Source organism: Polyodon spathula, chromosome 20 (genome assembly GCF_017654505.1).
Source record: "Polyodon spathula isolate WHYD16114869_AA chromosome 20, ASM1765450v1, whole genome shotgun sequence".
Taxonomy (NCBI): domain Eukaryota; kingdom Metazoa; phylum Chordata; class Actinopteri; order Acipenseriformes; family Polyodontidae; genus Polyodon; species Polyodon spathula.
This window is the reverse complement of record NC_054553.1, coordinates 20,344,293-20,368,500: the sequence shown is the minus strand read 5'-3', so window position 1 is coordinate 20,368,500 and position 24,208 is coordinate 20,344,293. Positions and strand designations below refer to the sequence as shown.

The 24,208-nt window shown below is 41.2% G+C and overlaps 1 protein-coding gene across 1 annotated transcript in view; it reads left to right on the top strand.

Annotated features, from left to right (window-relative positions):
• Window positions 1-20,369, top strand: part of st6galnac2 (ST6 (alpha-N-acetyl-neuraminyl-2,3-beta-galactosyl-1,3)-N-acetylgalactosaminide alpha-2,6-sialyltransferase 2) — a 50,386-nt gene extending 30,017 nt beyond the window's left edge. Inside the window, exons 5-9 of the mRNA XM_041221034.1 lie at window positions 6,191-6,353; window positions 6,994-7,132; window positions 7,885-7,988; window positions 10,757-10,856; window positions 16,460-20,369. Coding sequence (XP_041076968.1) covers window positions 6,191-6,353; window positions 6,994-7,132; window positions 7,885-7,988; window positions 10,757-10,856; window positions 16,460-16,639 — 686 coding nt within the window. The 3' untranslated portion in view covers window positions 16,640-20,369. The remainder of the gene's footprint in view (window positions 1-6,190; window positions 6,354-6,993; window positions 7,133-7,884; window positions 7,989-10,756; window positions 10,857-16,459) is intronic.
• Window positions 20,370-24,208: the final 3,839 nt, after the last annotated feature.

Below are 24,208 nucleotides of genomic sequence, written 5' to 3'. Positions count from 1 at the left end.
GCCTGCCCAGTCACCAGATTGCAGTCCAATTGAGCATCGGTGGGATGAGATGGAACAAGCTACTCGGTGTAGAGATCCACTACCAGCCGACTTGACACAACTGTAGGAAGCATTGGAGTCAACATGGGCCAGCATCCCTATGGAACGTTTTCGACACCTTGTATTTTTTGTAATTAAAAGTGTGCGTCAGCGCTGTTTTCTTTCAAATCCTGTCTGTGGGACGTGCATTTGGAAGGGAAAAAGAACCCGAGCGAGCCTGGTTGGCAAGCTGGTGTCACTGGAAATAAGTTAACCGGGAAATAATTTAGCGTTTGCCTTTTTGAGCCTTTCTACGCATGTGCGAATCTTAGAGCTTAAAGGCAAGGTTAAGCCGTCGACTTTCTGTCTGTGTACTTTTATTCAGAACAGACTGTTATTGCGATGTTTCCAATGTGTCTAGTAAATTATTTTACTCAGTGTTGAAAGGATCTTTATTCAAAGCTAAAGTATATGTGGTAAACTTCAGAAACAAGTTGCTGTAATATTAATAACATGTTTTTCGTATTATTATTTAATAATAGGTTAACTTTAGGCTACGTAGTTTACAAAGTTTACATTTAATCGCTGGCTACTTTATATTATATTATAGGTTTTATTCGTACATGTACTTGAAATATATATGTAAATAATTACAAATATATATTGTAATATAAGTATTGGCGAAAGAGAAATAAATACAATACGTGCATTATTTTGTATATGGGTTAAACAAACATAAATAATTTATTATTTGTTGTGCGATTTATTTTTAGTGCAATTATATACTGCGGTCATAAGACAGTGAAAGCTATCAGCCAGTTTTGAAATGCCGGTCAAGTATCAGACACTTACCTCGCAATTAAACGCTTAATTTGTATAGATAGTTCCCCTGTTTCAAGCAGTGAAATTCTTCACTCCGAGAGATTTAGAACTGCGCTAGAATAAAATGAGCAATACACTTTCATACATTTTCAAAAAGAATGAAAAATTTAATATTTAATAAGTGTGAAAGAAATCTCACCAATAACTTATTGTAACACAGTCAAATGACGATTCCATGTTGTTTAAATTATTGGGAACAGACATTTTTGCTTACTATTAAAACGTGTTTCACCAAAAACGTGCGTGTGTGTGTGCATATATACACACACAGGAACTTCATGGAAATTACCAAAGAAAAAATTGTCTCAGGCTGGACCTGCAGCTGCCAAGCTCCTCTGTGTGCTGGTTCGGACGCAGGGGGCTTAGGTGGCTTTTTTTTGTTTGTTTTGTTTGATTTATTTTTTAAATTGCCCTTCTTCCAAACCAGATGTCCTGGTGATTCATGATGATTTAGGTAAATTGAAAAGTTAGAAAATTGAAAAAAGATTTAACAAATCTGCATGAGCTATTACAAATACAAAAATGATTTTCTTGTGCATCACCGTGCCATGTCTTTGGAAAGATGTAAAGGCATCACCAAAAAAAAACCCACGTAACTGGGTGAACAACGTAATTTTGGATTTTGTAAGGGGATGCTTTTTAGGTGGGGTGCTGATAATGATATATTCCTAAAAATAACAGCATGGAATTAAACCACACCTTCTGTAAATATATCTCTTCTTCACATATCCAACCTTACACCTTTGTTTTTATTGTATATATTGTTGTGTGTTGTATATTTTGAATTGTGTACATGCATTGTGTGTTTTGTTTTAATACAAGTGCATTTTTAAAATATCTTTGTTATTGAGAAATGTATATAGACATAAGAATTACTGTATGGTATGCAATGAATGCTGTATGATATATACATTATATTTATGATATCTTTATATTTGATTAATGAGATCTGGTGTAAAACATGATAATTAAAACAAATCAGATAACGTTAAGAGCAAGCTCTCACACAGAGTTTCACAGAATAATCTACAAGTAAAAAGTGTAACCTGTGATATGATGTTTTGTCTTTCCAGAAATACAACGACTGATAAGTGAGGACTTTATTGTACAAGTGAGGATCAGAGATTTGCACAGAGTAGTACATTAAATTAAATTAAATTATTAGTAAAGTATTTGGTGCTGTGCGAGTATATCCACCATGTCAACTAGGATAACATTTTCATATAAATAATATAACTGCACTTTAGGACAGTATGTATAGAAAGCCAATTATTTTGTGCATTTCTCAAATTATATATACACCTTAGAACACCATCTTCCACTAAAAACTTGTATGTTTTCTATAGGTTTAGATATCTCACGTAGACTGGATTTCAACGTCAAAAACATTCTGTACATGAAGAAAAGTGTTTGTACCTACTTTCCCACTCAATTTATTGAAACGGTTCAAAGTCACAGAGCAATTTACCATGAAAATTATTTAACTTTTAAGTGAGCTTACATAAACACTTATTAAACGCGTATTTGCTTACCCCACAGTATATGACATTGTCCATGAACGACATTTTTAAAAGGAAGTACACATTTGGCAAGTAGTGATTTTAACTATGCATAGACATAAATTATACCGACAAAGTAATGTTTTTATAATATTTATTTATGTTAAAAAAACTAAAATACAGCGAGCAATTTCCTGAAGATAAAATGTATTTATAATACAAATGAAACGTAAATGTATATTACGATACACTTTAGGATTTACGAAAAAAATACTGTCTGCAATACACTTTGATAAATAAGATGACAACATACTTATACAAAAATTACTGTCTGCAATGCAAAACTTTTCATTTCTCAAATAAAAAATACAAATGGCGTCCTGTAATTTTTGATGAACACAGAGAACCTTGCCCTTAAGTTCTAAGATTCACGCATTGAGTAGGAAGGCTCAAAAAGGCAAACGCTAACTTATTTCATGGCTAACTTATTTCCTGTGACACCGGCAGTTATATAAATAACCCTTGAAGCACAGTCAAGATGATTATTAAGAAGTGGAAGGTGTATGGCACCATCAAGACACTGCCTAGATCAGGCTGTCCCTCCAAACTGGATGACCGAGCAAGAAGGAGACTGATCAGAGAGGCTACCAAGAGGCCAATGGCAACTTTGCAGGAGCTAAAGGCTTTTACGGCCAAGACTGGTCAAAGTGTGCATGTGACAACAATATTCCAAGCACTCCACAAATGTGGCCTGTATGGTAGGGTGGCAAGAAGGAAGCCATTACTCAAGAAAGCCCATCTTGAATCCCATTCTGAAGTATGCAAAAAAACACTCGAGGAGATTCTGTAGCCATGTGGCAAAAAGTTTTGTGGTCTGACGAAACTAAAATGGAACTTTTCGGGCCTAAGAAAGCTGAAACTGGGGACGGAAGTTCATCTTTCAGCATGACAACGACCCAAAGCACACAGCCAAAGTGCACTGGAGTGGCTAAGTAACAAAAAGGTAAATGTCCTTGAGTGGCCCAGTCAGAGCCCCGACCTAAATCCAATCGAAAATTTGTGGCATGACTTAAAGATTGCTGTCCATCAACACTTCTTGAGGAACTTGACAGAGCTTTAACAGTTTTGTAAAGAAGAATGATCAAATATTGCCAAATCTAGATGTGCAAAGTTGGTAGAGAGCTATCCCAACAGACTCACAGCTGTAATTGCTGCCAAAGGTGCTTCCACCAAGTATTAACTCAGGGGGGTGGAAACGTATCCAATTATGATCTTTCAGTTTTGTATTTAAGATATAATTTTTTTCTCAATAAAGACTTTTTTCCCCTTAACAGTGTGGAGTATGGTGTGCAGATAAGTGGAAAAAATCCTTATTTAAATGCATGAAACTCTGAGTTACTGACACAACAAAATGTGAAGTTCAAGGGGGTGTAGACTTACTGTAGGCGTAGATAGATATATGTAGATATATAGATTTTTTTAAATAAAGCTGGCTAAAAGAAAAGTCTGTAATTTTGAAAAGACAAATACGCCATCATAATGTGCAAGTTATTTAGTACATATTTGTTTCACATTGGAAAGCTGTTTCAGTTAATGGCGTCTTTGATGACCACCTGGAAGTTTGTTACTTATTTCCAGAAATAACGTAAATTGAATAAGTAACTATGCTACACTTTTGGGGTGCTGCTACTCGTGGGGTACAGCTTGCTCATTAAAATATTTAGTATTTTTGCAAAGAGGGGGTGATAGCCTATCTAGGGATACCTCAATATTTAGTGAGCAAGGCTTCTAAGCAGGTAAATGGGGTACCGCTATGCTGCATGATACAGATATTTTATTAACATTTGTTTTTCTTGAAAGAGGGAGTGATTTATTTTTTTAAATGGTACCAATATATGTTGAGCAAGATATGCAAGTTAAAACACACATAAAAATGACCAGCTGCTTTGTCAATTATATGGTATACCGTAAATAAGGAACCAGGAATAAGTAACCAACTTCCAGGTGGTGCTTTGCAGGAGATGCTTGGTATTGCGTCAAAGGGGGCTGTAATATATATTCATTTATAAACAGACCAGTAATAAAAGAAAACAGAAAAGGGTCAAATTCAGACTACATACATCTCTTAATTATAGATCACATGGTTAAAGCTGTTTGTTGTGTTGCTTAGTAATACAGCCAGCAGTGAAGCTCCCGAGGCACTCTGTTAAAATCATAATAATAATAATTTATTTATTAAGGCTCTTTTTCATGTTGCTTGCCGCAACATAAAACTAATTTCACCCCTGGTTATATGCATACATTAAAACACCAGCTGATATCTATAGCCTCTGTGCTCTTCAAATTAGTGTTATTATTATTTATATCTTAGCAGACACTCTTATCCAGAGCGACTTACAATTGTCGCAAAATGTCACAGCACAAAGTGGAGTCATGAACACTGACCTTAGCCAAGGCGAGAGAGGCCTGCAGATCCCTGGATGTTGTTCTAGGGTTGCTCTTGGAGAGATTTTGGCAGTACGAACACTACTGTCCCAAACTTTCTCCATTTGGACTATGTGGCTCTGACTATGGTTTGGTGGAGCCCCTGAGCCTTAGAAGTGGCTTTGTAACCCTTTCCAGACCGATAGGCATCAACTTTTTTTTTTTTTTTTTTTTTTTTTCTGGGGGTCTTCAGGAATTTCTTTTGATCGTGGCATGATGTGCCTCTAGAACCTGTGTGCTGACAAATTTTCCCTTAAAGAAAACTGATGTGCCTACTAGCCCAATCAGGCCTGATCAATGTAACTGACTGTTCCCCATGGGCAGGGCTAGCCCAAATCAGGCCTGATTGTTAACCAAAGTTTTCAAACAGCTGACCCTAATTATCCCTTTAATTGGGTTGGGTTAATTAGGGGGTCAATAACTTTTTCACTCCTGAAAATTGCATGTTTGATCACCAGACTTTGGTGTCATTTTTTCTCTCAGACTCCCTCAATATACTACGACAACCCACAAAAAGATCAGACCAAATTGTCAAAAATTTGTGCAGAAATGCAGAAAATCAGACCTGGGTCAAATACTTTTTCACGGCACTGTAGGTTATGGTTAATATATAATGCTTTGAAGAGATGTTTCACAGGTGTTCTTTTGGTATTACCTTTCAAATATACAGCAGTTGTGTAGACACCTGGACTTTATTTTTAAAAACACCACAAAGTTGAAAGTTGGAACAGAACAGAGAAAAAAAACAAGTGGCATATTTGATGGCTCCATGTTCTCGATTAGCTGCAGAGTTTAGTTCAGGCAAACATCTCATTAAGTTATTTCGTTGAATGTAAGGGCCCTAATCCCCTGAGATTTTGAGGAAAATGTTGCTGCTTAATTGTTTTTAAAAATAAAATAAATAAATCATTGTAAACTTGAACTGAGTCATAAAGTTGCAATGCAGAAAAGAAAAAAAATGACTGCTGTCATTTTCTTTTAAAGCTCCAACATAGGCATTGTTGTTTCTTTTGCAGGAAGTAAGAGCATTTATTGATAGACGGATAGCTTGTCACACCATTTTCCCATCGAGTGCCGTGTTTTCTGCAGTTCACTGTATTTCATGCTTTTTTTTTTTTGTTTTGTTTTAATTTGAGAAACAAAGACCTACGAACGACCTGTTAATTGTATTGGTGTATTCTGGTTTGCCCTAGTTTTGTTACAGATTTAGTACTACTTTAGGGAGCCAGTGTTTTAGTAGAGACATTTGTCCACTGATCGAGTGTTTGAATTGAGTGATAATGGTCTCTGCGGCCCTTCTCTTCCAGTGGTGTCCTCAGCGCTGATGCTCCTCAATGACACGGCTAACAGTGGGCTGTTTGGGGAGCGCTTGGGGGGCAGCTGTATCCGCTGTGCCGTGGTGGGCAACGGGGGCATCCTGAACGGCTCACGCCAGGGCAGAGCCATCGACGAGCACGACTTCGTTTTCAGGTGTCTTTTTAAAAAAAAAATAAAATAAAAATCTATTTTTATTGACAGGTTCCTAGATTCCCTCCAAGTCCATGTTGGGCTGGTTGGGAAATGTTGCTGTTAATTCTATAAAGTTGTAAATGGCACGGATCAAGCAAAGCTCCCTGATACTGATGTCTGTGCCTAGTGCACCAAGTGGCATCTGCAGGTTCAAGAGCCATTGTAGCTGGTGTGGGACGTTCTGGTCCTCAAAGTCATCTGAAATAATTAGCTCTTTTGGACCCGAGTGGAGAGTCTATTTAAGTTACTTTGAATTACATTTTCATGTTGGTCCCTTTTACATTTTTATGAGCTTGCAACATTAAAGTTTCAACCTTCCTTTAGTTTTGTTCACTACCCAGCTTCTTCATTCTAAACATTAATAGGTTAGACTTTACACTTGGCAGATCTGAATTCCTTTCTTTAAATACCATGTGTAGGAACTAATCCTTCAACAAAAAGCAGGTAACAGCAGAGAGGCTTTTTAACATTCATTCCATAAACTCTGAGCTCTCAGACCTCCCTGTGTGAAACAGAAAGGCAATAACAGGTAAAAGATTCTCGTTTTTTATTTTGTCATATTGTCCCTCGCACTAATCAGCAGGGATTGTTTGTGCTTCAGGTTAAACGGAGCAGTGATCAAAGGTTTTGAAGAGGACGTTGGCACTAAAACCTCCTTCTACGGTTTCACCACCAACACCATGAAGAATTCCCTGATTGCCTACAGGTCGTTTGGCTTTCACAAAATCCCACAGGAGCAGGTAACAGAGCAGCGTCCTGGCTCTCCTCAAGCGTTGCATGCTAACACAGTGCAGTAGTGACAGGTGAATACATGCACAACAACTGCGGGCTCAGCATGTGCTGCTTTGTTCCTATCCTGACCTCTTGCTTATCAAATATCTTGGTATCGCTGAAGCCTCTTCACAAATTATTTTAATTCATACCAAATCATTTTGTAGAATAACTGAGTGGGACATTCTTTCATTTTAGCCCTGCATGTGTTTCTGCAATGGGAACTGCCAAGGCTGGTATGATCTGATCTATGAAGGGATATCAAAGTAAAGCATCCAGTCAGAGTGTGGTTCTGAATTGAATAACCAGTCCCAATATTTAAAACTCTGTACATGTTTCTGAATCTATGGCTCCCCACAGCAGTAGAGAGAATTCATGGGCACATCTTCCTAACCTGGTCTGTTTTCATTGTAAGAACATGTTGTTAGAGTCACATTTGGCTCACAAATAAAATTGTACTTTTAAAGTCTGACAAATCTGGCACAATTCAACACAATTGGCAGTCTCAGCTGTAGCAGAGGGAGTTCAGGTTAGGTGTTCATTTACAGAACAGTGAGGGAAAGCTCTGAGGGCACCTGCTGGCTGACTGTAGCAAGTGTCATTTCCAGCTTGGCTCTCATCAGCACTCCTCTCTATGACACTACCCCTCTTCAATGTAATATTTTCTTCCAGTATAAAATAGTTTCTTCCCTAAGTGAGCTTATTGGATTGTGTGTTGCAGGATATCCGCTACATTTTCATCCCGTCTGAGGTGCGGGATTATGTGATGCTGCACTCTGCGATTCAGGGGGTCCCGGTCCCCAGTGGACACGATAAAGACGATCAGTAAGTACTTGCATCCTAGAAGGGTGTCATTACCCAGCTACCTGGGCAGCACCTTTTCATCTCTTCAACCTAAGGGAATATAAGATCACCCATCAGGGAAAGCTATTGCTCATGGTAGGTGAGGGGTGGTTGCATTGTCTACAGCATGGCATGGTGCAGACTGGTATGTGAGCTTCCCCATACAACACAGAAAGCATGACTTGAACCACCCCTCTGTGCCATTCAGTCTACTGGCAAAATTACTGAAAGGCTAGAACATTCATCCACAGCATCAACCAAGCCCCTCTGTCATTTTATTCCAATGCCTTTTGTTAGGGGCATTTAAAAACAATACTTGCAGTATACCAAAAGAGTGAGAGGGATTTCAAATCCGGTCTGATTAGCAGGAGAAACACTGGTCATTGAAGATCTTTTTGTTCTATAATTGTTTCTAATATATATATATTACCTGGTGGATTTTTGCCACCATAGCTTAAGAAAAGTGCTATTCCTGGTACTGTGTTACTACTTTCATGAACTCACTCAGCAGAATGTATCAGCAAGAAGGAATTGTAAACGTTCCGAAAATACACATGGTGCTTGTAAAATGTGAATGGTAGGGAGACCAGTGATAATGTTGCTAAAGCTAATGATAGGTAGGGGCAGTGCTTGAAATGGGGGAAAAAAAGTGGTGGTACTTGCAGTACTCTCACAGGCTCCCTGCCCAGCCCTCTCTCTGTCTCCCTTTCCACCTCTGTCTCTGTCTGCCTGCCCAGCTTTCTCTCTGTCTCCCTTTCCATCTCACTGTCTGTCTCCATGCCCAGCTCTCTCTCCCTGTCCAGCTCATCTTGTCTGATCAGTACTGCGTCTAATCACGACTTTACCTGTACCATTCAACAAATTCCCCTGCTCTGTTTTGCAATGCACTCTAGGAATTGCAGTTGTTTTGTAATGCACTCTGGGAATTGCAGTTGTTTTGTAATGCACTCGGGGAATGGCAGTTGTTTTGTAATGCACTTTGGGAATTGCAGTCTATGCTCTGCTGTGATGTAAATCTTGCAGCTGCTGCTGAGACAACAAAGTAACAACTAGAAAGTTGCATAAATGCAGCGGACAGTTTGGGGAGGGACAAACAGATAGGTCCCCCCCCCCCCCCCCCCCCCCCCCCTCCCAAACCCCCCCCCCCCCCCCCCCCCCCCACCCACCCCCCCCCCCCCCCCGCCCCCCCCCCCCCCCCCCCCCACCCCCCCCCCCCCTCCCCCCCCCCCCCCCCACCCCCACCCCCCCCCCCCCCCCCCCCCTCCCCCCCCCCCCCCCCCCCCCCCCCCCCCCCCCCCCCCCCTCCCCCCCCCCCCCCCCCCCCCCCCCCCCCCCCCCCCCCCCCCCCTCCCCCCCCCCCCCCCGCCCCCCCCCCCCCCCCCCCCCCCCCCCCCCCCCCCCGCCCCCCCCCCCCCTCACCCCCCCCCCCCCCCCCCCCTCCCCACCCCCTCCCCCCCCCCCCCCCCCCCCCCCCCCCCCCCCCCCCCCCCCCCCCCCCCCCCCCCCCCCCCCCCCCCCCCCCCCACCCAAAAGACAAACAACAAGTTGGGGGGAAGGGAAATGGGAGGCATCGGAGGACAAGGTATTCACTTAGGCAAGGAGTGCTCTTACAAAGCCCCCCCCTCCCCCCCCCCCCCCCACCCCCCCCCCCCCCCCGCCCCCCCCCCCCCCCCCCCCCCCCCCCCCCCCCCCCCCCCCCCCCCCCCCCCCAACCCCCCCCCCCCAAACCCCCCCCCCCCCCCCCCCCCCAACCCCCCCCCCCCCCCCCCCTACCACCCCCCGCCCCCCCCCTTCCCCCCCCCCCCCACCCCCCCACCCCCTCCCCCCCCCCCCCCCCCCCCCACCCCTCCCACCCCCCCCCCCACACCCCTCCCCCCCCCCCCCAAATTGTCCCCATATGGCAAAAGGTTAAAGTGCTTACTCCATCCCCTCTGACTTAAATTCGAACGATATGCAGAAATAACACAAATAAGCCACGGTTGACAGGTGGGGAGTTACGGGAGAAAAGGTTCGAATGAGGCAGGTTCAAAGAAGCAAAAAAGGGCCCCCGTTGCTGAGCCAGGGCTAGAAAACGACGGCCCATAGCTAAAAGGTACTCGATGCCCGAGCACGGATGGAGGAGGGCGGCTCATACCTGATGACGCACAAAACCGCCTGGGGGAGGAGAGAAGCGGACCTGGATAAGGGCCAACGCCTGCCCAACTGTCCAAGGCGTCATGGATGGCGCCCCAAAAATCCATAGGCAGGATAGTGTACGAATGCCTCATAGGACAAAGGTGCAAGTGAAAATTACGGAATGGAAAGAACTAACGACGAGAAGGGCAGACACGAGGGACCGTGTTAAGGGGGTGTGAGCTAGAATTATTTAATAGAACTTACTCGAGGAAAGAACAAACGACACTAGGCTATCTCATACGTAGCTGCGCGATGCCTGCGTCTCCCCTAGCTAGGGGGGGACACTGGGTCACGGGTACAGTAGGACAGGTGGGGCGCGAGCGACGAGCGGCGCAGGCGTGACAGAGTGAGGTGAGGGCTGTAGTCCCCCCTAGGCTTTTAGTGTGGTGGCCGGCAGAGGTGCAGCCCACTCTCATGGCTTGGTACACATATGATCCAAAACGGGAAAAAAAAGCAGCGTACAATAGTAAGACGTAATAGTAAGGCTGGAGAAGGGTCCTGTTTTCTGTAACGCAGGAAGGATGGATGGAAAGAAGGAAGGACTTGGGAGACGAGTTGTTCTTTATTGTTGTTAGGTTCTTGAAGTCCCAGTTGCTGAAGCTGGCATACGGACACGTCTATATGCCCAGCACGGGGGCGCTCATCCTGATGACTGCACTCCATGCCTGTGATGAGGTAAGAGGAGGCTGACTGATGGAATGGGCAACTCCGGCCCTTCCACAGGAGGTCTGTGCCCATCATGTTCATTATTGTCGAATGGCCCTCTATTCAAATGTCATAAACTTGGTTAGTATATTATTTAATAAGAGTTACTGAGAATATCATCTATCTATATCTATCTATCTACTATTGCTGTCTGTCTGTTGGGAGTGCTTGCAGTGTGTGTGCAGAGTGCGGAGCTCAGAGTGAGTGAGGGATTCTCCACGAAAATACAAAGGAAAGTAAAAAGCTACGTAAATGAGAATCAATATCAATATTTTTCGCCTATTTCTCATACCAATATGACTTACTTCTCGTCATGGTCACCCCCAGAAATCCCCTAGTTTAAATTTAAAACTTTTAGAATAAGCCTCAGAGCACTAATTTATTAGAAACTCACGACAGTACACCCACCACATTCACAAGAAAGTTTCCTCCACCGAGAAAGTCGCTAAAAGCAGGCAACATACAATGGCAATGGTCTGATCTAAGTGAGGGGACAAGCCTTCGGGGTGGGCTCCCAGCTGGAGAGCAGAGACGGTACTGAAAAAGGCAGCGACAAGAAACGCAACCATAGGCCAAAGGAGCACCCACCCGTTGTCTGAGTCAATAGCAAACCTCAGCCAAGCAAACGGTCGTGAAAGTCAGGGCGCACGCAACAGAACGGCACAGGTCGGGAAAAAGATCCAGTGGAGGAAAGCTCATGAGTCAAGAGACTACTTCAGAAGGATTAAGATGAGAGAGACAGGAAGCTCTTGTTTGCTGTTTTGACCACACTTGGGCAAGCAGGGAATGTGGTAGAGGATTTGGGAGGTGAAGGGGAAAGTGATGACAATGAGCCTCAGGGGATGCAGGAGGACAGAGAGGTGGTTTGAGGCAACAGGGATTGTTAGGGGGCTGGGGAACTGGCAAGTAAGAAAATCTCCACGGTGATCCCGCAGAGCTAGGAGCGCAGGTTAGAACTGCCGTACAAAAAGACGTAAGGGGGGGTGGGGTGAAGTGTAGAACTGCCGTACAGGAAGACATAAGGGGGGGTGGGGTGAAGTGTAGAACTGCTGTACAGGAAGACATAAGGGGGGGTGAAGTACTGGATTAACAAGGTACTCCTCAGAGTAGAAATCAGGGAGTGGTGGTTTCAGGGGAAGAGATAGATGGGGGAGAAGTAAACAAGGATTTGGGTGAATTTAAATTCCCCAATAGGAAGAGCGATTGAAGCACCAGTGTGCTGCAAAACGTGGGCACTTTTCTGAAAGAGAGAGGGACTAGAAAGTCTGAAAAGTGAGAACAGTGTGATTTGAAGACAGCACGGTGAATGATGAAGAAGGCAGTGACACCGACTCCTCTTTCACTTACGAGCTGTCAGCTAGTCAGCAATTGAGAGGAGGGTACAGCGCTGAGAGTATTCAAGCTTTTTTAAAAATTATTAAAGGAAGGAGGGGGATAAGTAAGATAGATCACTTTCCTGATCTCAAGCTGTTTCTGAGCTCGGCTCAGGAGGTGATGCGCAACGCTGAATCTTTAGGGATAGAAAAAAGAGAGATAGATTGAAGAATGTGATGAGTAAAGTGTGCGCTACTCTAAAAACGCAGTGATAATGTTTAAACAGCTTCAAGTACTTGTTCCTGTATACTTGGTGTTTTTTTCTAATTATGTGTCCTCATACTTTTCTTTATACTCTCTCAACGCAAAACCATAGCATGGGGACTCTGAATGTGAATGGATGTAGAGATACAGTAAAGTGTCTCTTTTTGAGTATTTAATTTAAAAAAAAAAAAGAGTGCATGTCAGTTTTCTCCAGGAGACACACACTGATGATAAAAATCAGACAGACTGGGTCAGTGAGAGAGGGGACAGCCATTCTCTGCCATGGCTCTAATTTTAGTGCAGGAGTAGCCATTTTATTTGCAGAATGTTTTACTCTAGATTCCTTTAAAGTAATACAAGTAATTAAAGGACGATTATTAACGGATCAGGTATGGGTGGAAGTACAACTTCAGTTTTTATTAACATGTATGCTCCAAATGACAGAAGAGAGAGGGTAGGTTTTTTTTTTTTTTAAAACCCTGAATGGAGTTCTGGCTCAGTATCAGTCTGAGAAGATTGTTCTGTTGGCTGGGGGTTTCAGCTGCACTGAAAATGAGCAATTAGATAGGAACAGCTCAGAGCCTCACCCCAGCTCAGTCAAGGAGCTGCGTGTTGTGTTAACACTACATGAACTGGTGGATACTTGGAGGAATCTGCACCCTAATGACAGACAGTACACATGGGCAAAAGGGTCTCCTGGGCTGGCATCTTTGGCGAGATTGGACAGATTTTATAGGTTTAAACACTAGTTAAATTTAGTTGCACATTGTTCTATTCTTCCAGTTGGGTTTTCAGACCATAGTATGGTCTATTTAACAATTATTATTCCCTCACCAGGAATGTATAAGTCATATTGGCACTTTAACATAAAACTGTTACAAGATACACACTTTATAAAATGTTTTACATTTTTTTGGGAAAGATGGAGGGGGCAAAAACAGGCATTCTCTTCATTAAGGCAGTGGTGGGATGTGGTAAAAGTGCAGGTGAAGTTGCTTTGTCAACAGTACACTGAACACGCTGCACAGAGCACTGCTATAGTCATGAGAGAGCTCTGCATAGAGCTCTGCAGTCTGGCTATGAAACAAGCTGTTTGAAAGCTAGAAAAGCCCCCAAAAAACTTGAATGATCTGTTTGATGTACGGGTACAGGGGGCGCTGGTGCGCTCCAGGTTTCAAAATCTTTGACAGGTGGATGCCTCAACTCAGTACTTTTTGAGGTTGGAGAAAAAGGTTGTTTATTATTTGCTGTCATTATAAAATCTTGTCTAAGTCACTGGCAAACCGCCTGAGAACTGTTATGGACTGTATTGTGCACCCCAATCAATCCTGTTGTTTACCCAACAGATCTATTTTTGATAATGTGTTTTTAATTTGGGATCTAATAGCAGCCTCCAAGCTTTTTGATTTTAAAGCTAGAATAATTTCCCTGGATCAAGAAAAAGCGTTTGATCAGGTAGACCATAAATATTTATTTAATGTTTTTAGAGAATTTGGTTTAAGGTCTAATTGTGTGGAGAAAATTCAGTTGCTCTATAATAACGTGTTCAGTTTGCTGAAAGTAAATGGTGTGTTGAGCTCTCCTTTCCTAGTGCAGAGAGGCATCCGTCAAGGGTGCTCTCTGTCTGGGATGTTATATTCCTTCTCCATTGAGCCACTTATTGAGAAACTCAGGCAGCTTTTACATGTCCTTTCTATTCCAAACATCCCAAAGTAGTAGTAGTTGTTTAAAGTAGTGGCCTATGCAGATGACATAGCAGTGATTGTGACAAATAGTCAGGATATTAAGGCTTTGAGTTACTGCCAGGATATCTTTGAGAGAGTGTCTTCTGCTCGTCTTAATTGGGCTAAAAGCAACACTTTTTTGATGGGTGATTGGGAGGGTACCAGATTTACCGGAGGAGCTGCAGTGGAACAAGAGGATGTTTCGGCATCTCTGCATGCTCTTGGGAAGAGAGGGTACAGCACTAGAGAACTGGGAGGGAGTGTTTGATCAGGTGAAGGGGAGAATGCAGTGTTGGAGGTGGTTTTTGTTAGAGGTATAGCGGTAGTTTTAATAATTAATAATCTGGTTGTTTCAATGCTTTGACATAGGTTAAGGTGCGTATCCATCTATGTTCAAATGAAATCCAGAGAATGCTGCTAGATTTTTTATTTATTAATTTTTTTGGGGGGATGGGCTGCACTGGGTGAAGCAAAGTGTGCTCTACTTACAATTAGAGGAAGGGGGGCAGAGTCTGATTTGATCTTGCTAGTAGGATGGCTGCTTTTAGACTCTACAGTGGTTGCTGTACGCTACTGGCCCTCTGCTACAGAGGATATTGCTTTTGCTTTCCTTCACAGGGTGGGAGGGCTGAATTTTGACAGAGAGCTGCTGTTAATGAACAAAAGCAAGCTGGCCTTGTCCTGTTTACCTGTGTTTTATCGTGGGATGCTGCTTACATTGCACACGATGGCAGTGAGGAAGAACTTTGTCGGTAGGGCTATATTGGCTCCTAGAGGAGCCTTTAATTCACAACCCTGCTTTGTTATGTCCCATTTTAGAGTCTAATAGTTTTTTGTCTTTGTTGGTTAACATGGGGGTTACTACGATTAGGCATGTAATAGATTTAGAAAGCAGAGAGTGGAAGAGTGCAGATTCTCTGTCCTCTGAGTTGGGGGGTCAGATCAGTGCAGTTTATCAACTTGTTGTTAATGCATCTGTGAGTGGAGTTAGCAGGAACAGGTTTGGGGATCCTGAGTGAGTTTCTTTCTGGGAATTCTACTCTAGAAATAGAGCCTCCAGTGTTCAAGTTGCAGGCTGGGCCAGCTGTAGACCAAAGCTGTGATGAACCAGGGCATCTCCTGTGCTTTGGGACTCTCTGGAGTTTTTGTTTCTGTTCTTCAGAGAAAAGGGATTTTTATAGGCTTTGTGTGGAAGTCACCCACTACAAAGCCATTAGAGAAGTGCCAGACACACACTGGAGAGAGAGAAAGGGTGTAGAGGAAGCTATAGTTCCAGTTTGGAGGGCACTGTTTAAGCCACCACTTCAGAAAAAAATGGAGATGCTACACACGATCATAGCCACAAACTCCTTTATGGTGATTATTAATCCAGGAGTTGAAGGCAAGTGCCCCTACTGTTTGCAGAGAGAGACTGTTTCATTGTTTTATGTACTGCCCCAGACTGCAGCCACTGTTTGGGCTTTTGGTAGATATGTTTAGGGATCCAAACTAGCAGTCATAAAAAGCAGAAAAAATAAAGTAACTGATGTTCTGACAGGGGATGTGATTGCTGTATTTATAGTGATCGTAGTGTTATAATAAGTTATTTTAAAACTATCTATCTTAGCTCTGTCTATCGATATATATATATAGAGAGAGAGTATGTATTTATTAATGTAGTTAAAAAATAGTAATGTTTTAAGACGATTGTTGATTATGATTGTGAAATGTAATGTTATAATAAGTTATATAATATTATTCAATAAAACGATCTATCTTAGCTGTCTAGTTATATATATATAATATTATATATATATTATATATTAATATATATATATATATAGGCTATGATTAATTTTTCCATGTACATCACAAATACTATATTTTAATAGGTTGAGCAAAGAGGAAATCCATGATACTGATTGCACAAAATTTAATATTTTAGTCATGGCTCGTGATGTACGTAACTAACATTTGACATCATGCCTCTGCAAGTTTTCTAGTTATGCAGAATGGGGGGGGGGGGGGGGGGGGGGGGGGGGGGGGGGGTAATATATCAGTTATTATAAAGTGAAAAAATTATTAATGCAGCGTGAAGCTTTTACCTTTCCTCTTGTATTTAATTGCATAAATGTACTTTTTTCTCCTCTCTGGATTTTCTGCCTCTGTAGCAGTTTGGCTTGTCATTGACTCAAATGCCTTTTCACTTGGCACCACATTGAATGTGTTGGCAGTCACTATTGCAAAATTACTTTGCCAGCAAACTAAAAAACACTGCTTTTCTTTTCCCAGGTGTCTGCTTATGGCTTTATCACAGACAATTACAGGGCCTTTTCAGATCATTACTTTGATCGAGTGAAAAAGCCGCTGGTTTTCTACGCCAATCACGACATGCAGCTGGAATCGCGGCTCTGGAAGCGGCTGCACTCGCTCAACGTGTTTCGACTTTACCACAGGACAGTGACAACATAAAAATGACCTCCTTTCAGGGATGTGCCAGAGGGTCAGTCAGACAGAATGCAGGAAGCTTCACAGGCCTGAATGCTGAATACATCCCAATCAGAGGTTTTAAAAAGAAAAAAGATAGCTCTGGTCTGCTTTTTATTTCAATGAACATGACTTTTTTATGTAAAGTTGTTTTTTTTTTCTTGGTAATTTGGTAGGTAGATGTGTTTTTAGACACAGTTTCACCAGACAGACAGGCAGCACCCTGGCTTCATGACTGTTCACACTGGATCAGGAACGAAGTTGCTGCTATTTTCAGAATTATGGAGTGCTGCTATACATTTTGTAATGGTTGCAAGCTAATGCCATTGTAGTTCTTCCAAGACATTTTAATTTTAATTTTAATTTTAATAAATGAGTCAAGCTAAAAGCATTTCTGAGGCTAGATAGCGGACAAATCTTTTTTTTACAACAAATCATTTTCAATAGCTGTCTTAAGACTGTCCACCAGACTAATGTTTCTGTCTGAAATTTCTTTGATTTGAGTTTACTGACTTCCTCATAAGTTAAAACAGCATTTGATATATTCACCATTTATAGCCATAATCCACTAGCATGTGCAGGGTGTTTAAAGGTCTACCATACTGCTTTTACAGTAATACCTCTTATCCAAACTGATCTTCTCATTTCAAAGAGGCACAGTGACAAAGCTGTTTACACATAGAGCAGTATGTAGGGTGCATGTAACATGGACTTGATTCTCCTTCCCTGGGAGCCTGCTCCACGGCTGAAGGCCTGTTCAAATCACGGATAGTGAGGACATTCCAACTCTACAAGTTACCTGCCGGCTATTGAACAAGGCAAAATAACCATTCTCACTCTGAATAATTAGGAGTAGAATAATACAATTTTTTTTTTTTTTTGTCACTGCCCATTTTTTTGTCATTCTGTGCCATTGGTGTATTTGATTCTGTGCATTTGTTGTAGAGATGGCTGACACCCCCAGTGCAATAATGAAAATGATATACATGTAGAAAAGCTCCAGTTTTAATTATATAAATGATGGGTTCGTGTGGCAAAATGGCTTGCAGTGCGCAGGTGGAGTTGGTGCAGTGCTGAGGAATAACACACACAAGACAATGAAAGTTCAATAAAACAGGTCCTTTATGTGGCTGGGTTGCATGTCAACAACACTTAAATAATAAGCTCTACATAGCCATGTGTATCGCTCCGTGCAAAACAAGGGTTCAGTCTTGAAATAATGACACGTTATAACAACACCAAACACAGACACGATCACTTCTCCAGACAGTGAGTGCTCGAGTGCAGGTGGGGTGAAAGACAACAGTTCATGAAACAGTGGTGCAGTGTAGTCTGGGTTTTGGTGCTGGCTAATAGTGACAGTTCCCGGTTTGTGTTCACCAACTGACAGTGACAAAAGAAAAAACGTTAGCACAATGAAACAAACAAAACATGAAACACTCACAGCAATTAATTACTTCAGTTTCCTAAACGGGTCCTCTCAGCAACTATAACGAATGAACAGATTGCATTGTTACGCCCCCTGCCAATCTAGTTCAATCACATCTCCTCCAAACCATGACTGATACATCACATACCACATTAGGGCGATGACTTCAGCCATTGTGACTCCGTCCACATCCTGGATGGCTGGCTTCCGACTAATGCTGGAATGAACTGCCACACCATCCAGTACAGGGCACACTGTTTCTGTTATACAGCGCTGTCACAGGTCAGGAGGGAGATTATTGACTAGGATTCATTCGCTCTCTGTCACAGTTCAGCATTATTAAGTTATGCAGGGATTCCAGCCAAGTTCAAATAACGACTCTACATAAACCTTTTGGCTAATCTAGTTTCTGTTTGAAATCAGGGGTCGGCACCACCAAGTTGCGCGAAGGACACTTAACAAAATTACCGGACTCAGTGACGGACATGGGGGGTGTATAGCAAACAGCAGAGCACAGTCCGATTTAAAGCACATTACATTCTCCCATATATATAGAGGAGATAAGCACACGAATATCAATGAAGAGCAGCACAACTGTATATTGCTACAGTAGTTGTCTAGGAATAATAATACTACTAATAATAATAATAATAATAATAATAATAATAATAATAATAATAATAATAATAAATTGAACTCGCTTAGCGTTTTTGAATGTACCTTGCCGCCGCCGCAGCTACGTCGAAGTCCTTTGTGCTTGTTGCAGTTGCAATACGTAGACATGCATCAACACGACAGTTCTCAACGCGATTCCTTGTGGATGTTTTAATTGAATTCATGGGGCTGAAGCCTCGTTCGCAGCAACAGGTGTCAGGGCTCAGTGGCAGTAAAAGAAGTGACAGCCTTGCTAGTTCACTGTATTCATCCTCACTACTTGACTTAAACAAAGTACACCATACTTTGGTAAAGTCACTGCCACAGCAGTCTGAGTTGAAAAGTGTCTTCACAGCCTTATCCCCGCAGTACAATGTATATTGGATTTCAACTTTGCTGGAGTTAATGTGCCTTATAAATCTTGCAGCAAGTTTTGGAATTTCTGAGACTGGTGGCTTTTGGTTGCAGGGGTCCAAATAAAGCATGCATTTCACCAGCTCTTTTTCAGGAAACCTGGACTTGAATGCCTGTTCAAGTTTTTTTGCATATTCAATGAACGTTGCTTTTACCTTAGCAATCTCCGTTTCTGGCAAGTAGTGCTGCTCCTCACACTGCCTCAGTATCTCTGTGACCTTGACACTAGGGATAGACAGGTCGCTTGGAGTTATGACAGATTCCCGGGTAGAATCCTCATTTGAAGGCTGTTTAAACGGCTTCAAAATTACCTTGCAGTATTCCTCCAGAGAACAGTATGCGTTGTATAGATTTGAGTTCTCTTTCTGCAGCGCTAGATTTATTGATGCGAGAAGTGGCAAAACCCACTTCCAGAAGCTTAGATATAGAATGAATTTAGGAGATTGTAGCATGTCATGGATATTCTGGCAACTTGTTCTATAACTCGGTGACCCATTCCCAAATGCCTCTCTCTCAAAGTCTTGCACTAGAGAATCCCACAGTAACTCAAACCTCTCAACACAGGCAGCCAAACTTAACCAGCAATTTTTTTGTAGTTAACCAGGTTTGAGTATTCCTCTTCATTCAGCTCACAGATCTGTCTAAACTCCTTTTTTCTTGAAACCACACTGAAATGTCTCAGTGTCACTTTGATCCTGTCTTCCACAGTCAGGTATGACTGATTCAGCGTCTTTAGCCATTAAGACTTGGCGATGAGTCATACAGTGCTGGACAAATAAATCGCCATAGCGATCTTTCAGTCGCCTTGAAACACTTTCACGTTGGGCTAGAATTACAGATGCCCCGTCCGATGTAAATCCCACAATTTTCTCTACAGGGTACTTGTTTCGGTCATTTTCCAAACAACCAACGATGGCTTCACTCAGATTTTGTGCATTACAACGCTCGGTTATTTCAATTATGCTCAAAAACTCAGAGCGAATTTCACCTGCGTCAGCATTCACAAAACGATGATAAATTATTATTTGACTCGTGTCACTGTGGTCAGTACTCTCGTCGCACATTAAGTTTACAAACGGTGCGTCTACTGCTGCTTGAACAGTTTCACTGTAAAGATAGCCACCTAAATCCTCGGTGTTTCTTGACACAGTTTTTGCACTGCAAAGCAGTCTTTGAAAAGGAGCAGAGTTTGGGTCAATTTTTTCAGCAATTTCTTTGAAAACGACGCCTGCTGTAAATGGCAGTTTGGCTTTTGCTAAACTGTAGGCAAGGCAAAGATCATTCTGTGCATCTTTGAGATTGAGGTTAACAAAGTCTGTCATTGACTGTCTGGCTTCCTCTGTTGGCTTTGGCCTCCCTGATGAATCTATCGTTCTCTACACTCGACATGTTTGAAGTCTTAGATATTTTTTTGCACCATTTTTCAGCATCAACGCGAGCTACTGTTTACTTGAGTTGTTTCATTACTTGGCCACATCTTAAAATAATCTGTGGGTCTTTCAAAAATGAAATATTCTCTTTCCCAAGCTGGGTTGAACGATCTTTTTTTTAAAAATTTCGATGCCATGTTTTTTTAAATGTTAAGAAGTAGAAAACAGTGCACAACGTGAATGTAACTAATGCTTAATCGGATTGTATAACAAGGCTTCAGTAGGCGGTTCAGTGTCATCAAGATTCTGCAGTAACCATAGTTACGGTAGAATATTGTCTTTGTCAGTTTACGGGTAGTAGCAGAGGCCAAATCTAACCTGTTCGCATCGCAATTGCAATATGTACATAGATAAATCATGTCTTTTTTTCAACAGATTGTAAATCGTACTTTTTTAAAATAAATTACCATGGACCTCAAACTTCTTACCACGGACACTGGTGTCCGTGTATGGACACCTTGCCGATCCCTGTTTGAAACGATGGAATGATATTATTCTTGTATTCTGAAAACAAAACATTTATATAACTCATGTAGAAACTACTTGCATTGAAGTAATAATGATCCAAAATATAGAAAGAAAAGATAATCTGAAGAATTGAGAGTCATGGTATTCACTCAGGTGAAAATAATAAAACTACATTGACTACCCTATTCAGAAACTAGCATTATAGGAAATCTCAGGATATTGCCACAGCTATCCCAGTTGTTTCAGTGCCATTCTAAAAAAAAAAAAAAAAAAAAAAAAAAAAAAAAAAACCCTAATATCACATACAACACAATATTTATTATGTGTGGGTATATTAGGAGAGATTGACAGTAAAACTGGGAAAAATGTATATAGTATAGGAATATAGATGCAATTGGTTTTGTATTTTTTGTATTTTTTTTAATTATTTTGTAATCCCTCATATCACCACTAGTGGGTGGAGAAAACCAGATTATTGATTTATATACCCTGTACTCTTGATCAAGTTTGCTGTGGCTTGTTTAATTTAGCCACATTTCTCTTTACAGGGCTCACTGGTTTATTTTGCTTATAACTAGGCCCATTTTTATCACATCTTTATATGGATGGTCCCTTATTCTAAATGTGAAGTCCTATTGAATACACATTGTTTAATTACAGCAAGAATAATGGACACACTGTCAGCCTTAAGCCATTACAGTCTGGCACAGTCAATTTAAAGCAAAATGTTGATTATGTCTGACTAAACATTCCCCATGTTCAAAGCTAGACCAAAATGATCAGCTGTATAAAAATGTGATGCGTAAAGGACCAAATTCTTATTTGACAAGGCTGGCAAACTAGATATAAAAATGTATCAATGAGCCTATTTAATTATCTGTTTACTATGGATTGTGTACAGGCTACTGCACTTGTTTCAAATTCTTTATGTTCAGGCATAGTATTGCATGATGACTTGAGATTGAAGAATGAATCGTAATTCAGTATTTAACAGTATGAATTGACGTTGATACCAAGTTTTGTGGCATTATAACTGTCATTATTGGGGGTCACGCTAGTTACTCCATCAAGTCAGAATAAAGGTTGAAGGAAAACTACAGTGAACACCATACAGCACCATTCAAAGCTCTAAACACCAATATCACATATAAAACAATGTTTTATTATCTGTGGACATATTAGAAAATTTAAGCACTCTTGTTCTTCTTGTATTCCTTGTTGAAGAGGCAAAACACAGTAAATGAAGACAGATCTTCCTGAACTCAGTTGAACTTTTTCAGCAAGTTATTTTGACTGAATTGATGCATTAACCTCAAGTGGCCACTAGATGTAGAAGTAGAGCTACAGGAGAAAAACAAATTGTGACACGGGCTAAGTTTGCAGCTATAATAAAACAGGAATTTGAGAAGACAGTACTAGTTGTGATCCACAGCACTGTGCTCAAGTCCTTGTCACATATGGATACAGTGCATTCAAATCCCAATGGATTTTTCTATTAAAGTTTTCCTATACTTTGTTTAAGAAATTTCTAGAAATTATAAATTTCCATGCAAACTTTTGACTACAACATAGATATAGATATACATACATATATACACACAGTGCATATAGAAAGTCTACACCCCCTTTCAAAATTTTCACCGTTTATTGCCTTATAGCTTGGAATTAAAATGCATTAAAATAGTTTTTCCACACATCCTACCCCAAAACTTCCAAGTGAAAAAAAAATGTGTGTTCTAGAAATGTGTAGAAAATTCACTAAAAATAAAAACTGAAATAGCTTGGTTGGATACGTTATTAGCAGTGTTTTTGTTTTCATTGTTTAAACAAAAAATAAAAAACGTGTTTTTATCTCTATTGAACATGGGTATGTAGTACACAGGAGCATAAAGGGTTAATGAAAAAACACAGTTTGAAAAAATCAGTAATAAACACCCAGTCCCCTGCTGTTCTTGGCTCCACTTCAACATCATCGCTGAGTGATAAGTCAGCATCACTGTCGCTGGTATCAAAATCCTCCGAACCAACTTCAAAATCTTCATCACTCCCGTTGTTGCTCTTCACGTATGTTGCCATGTTTAGCTTTCACTAAAAACTATATGAACTACAACTAAACAAGTAAAACTAATAATAAATAAAAAAAAACTTTAATTTAAAACACATATCCATGACACACAATTGGATACAAATTTCACCTGTCACTTCCTTGACTTTCATTGCACATTCCACAGTACTAGCATTGCCTTAGAAAATGAAACCTGAAATGCTAGACTGAGAAACTGCTCATAGAATAGAATGTGAAACTTGACGTACGCAGGTACAGCATACTGTAATTGGGTTTTCATTTGACGTACGTGTGTACATCATGGTATTGAAGTGGTTAAGAGATAACCACTTCAGTTGCTGGGTCCTTAGTCCCTGGGACGTGTCGGCGTCGTCATCCTCAGTCAGCAACCATCTTTCTATCCTGTTTTCAGATTCTGGGTCCTTTGCCCCTGGGATGTGTTGACATAGTCGCCCTCAGTCAGTGACCACTTTCTATCCTAGTTTCCAAGTCCGGGCCCGCCAGTCTGCAACTAGTCAGCGCTTCAGCCCACTCCTCCGTCCTAAGTCCAGTCCTTCCTAGCCGGCACCCTGTCCTACTAAACCGATCCTTTCTTCTTCTTCTGCTCTATTCTTACCCCCTCCAGCTCATGCCCAGTGAACATAAAAAATTGCAAAACCTAGCAATTTTTTTCACAGCTCTATTGACTCTCCATAGAAAAAATGTGGCAACATAGTACAAAAAAAAAAAAAAAAAAAGTACTATCTCAATTTTCTGCGGGATGATCTTTTGTAAGTTTTACAACTCCTGAATTCATCTTTTTATTTATATACAGTAGATGCTTCTGGTAGCCATCAAAAATGTGTCTTTATCTGAGTTGCTCATAAGCAGCATCTATTGTATAAATTATATATTTGTTTTTAATGTTTATCTGTATGAATTGACATAATGTCTGATGATTTAAATTGTGATGAAAATAAATTGTTTAGGACAAAATATAGCAATACATAAAATGAAAATTAACATGGATACTAAAGTTGCAATTATGCCTTATTAAAAATACAGTGTACAATATTAAAAATGCATTGAATATTTATTGTCTGCATGTATTAATT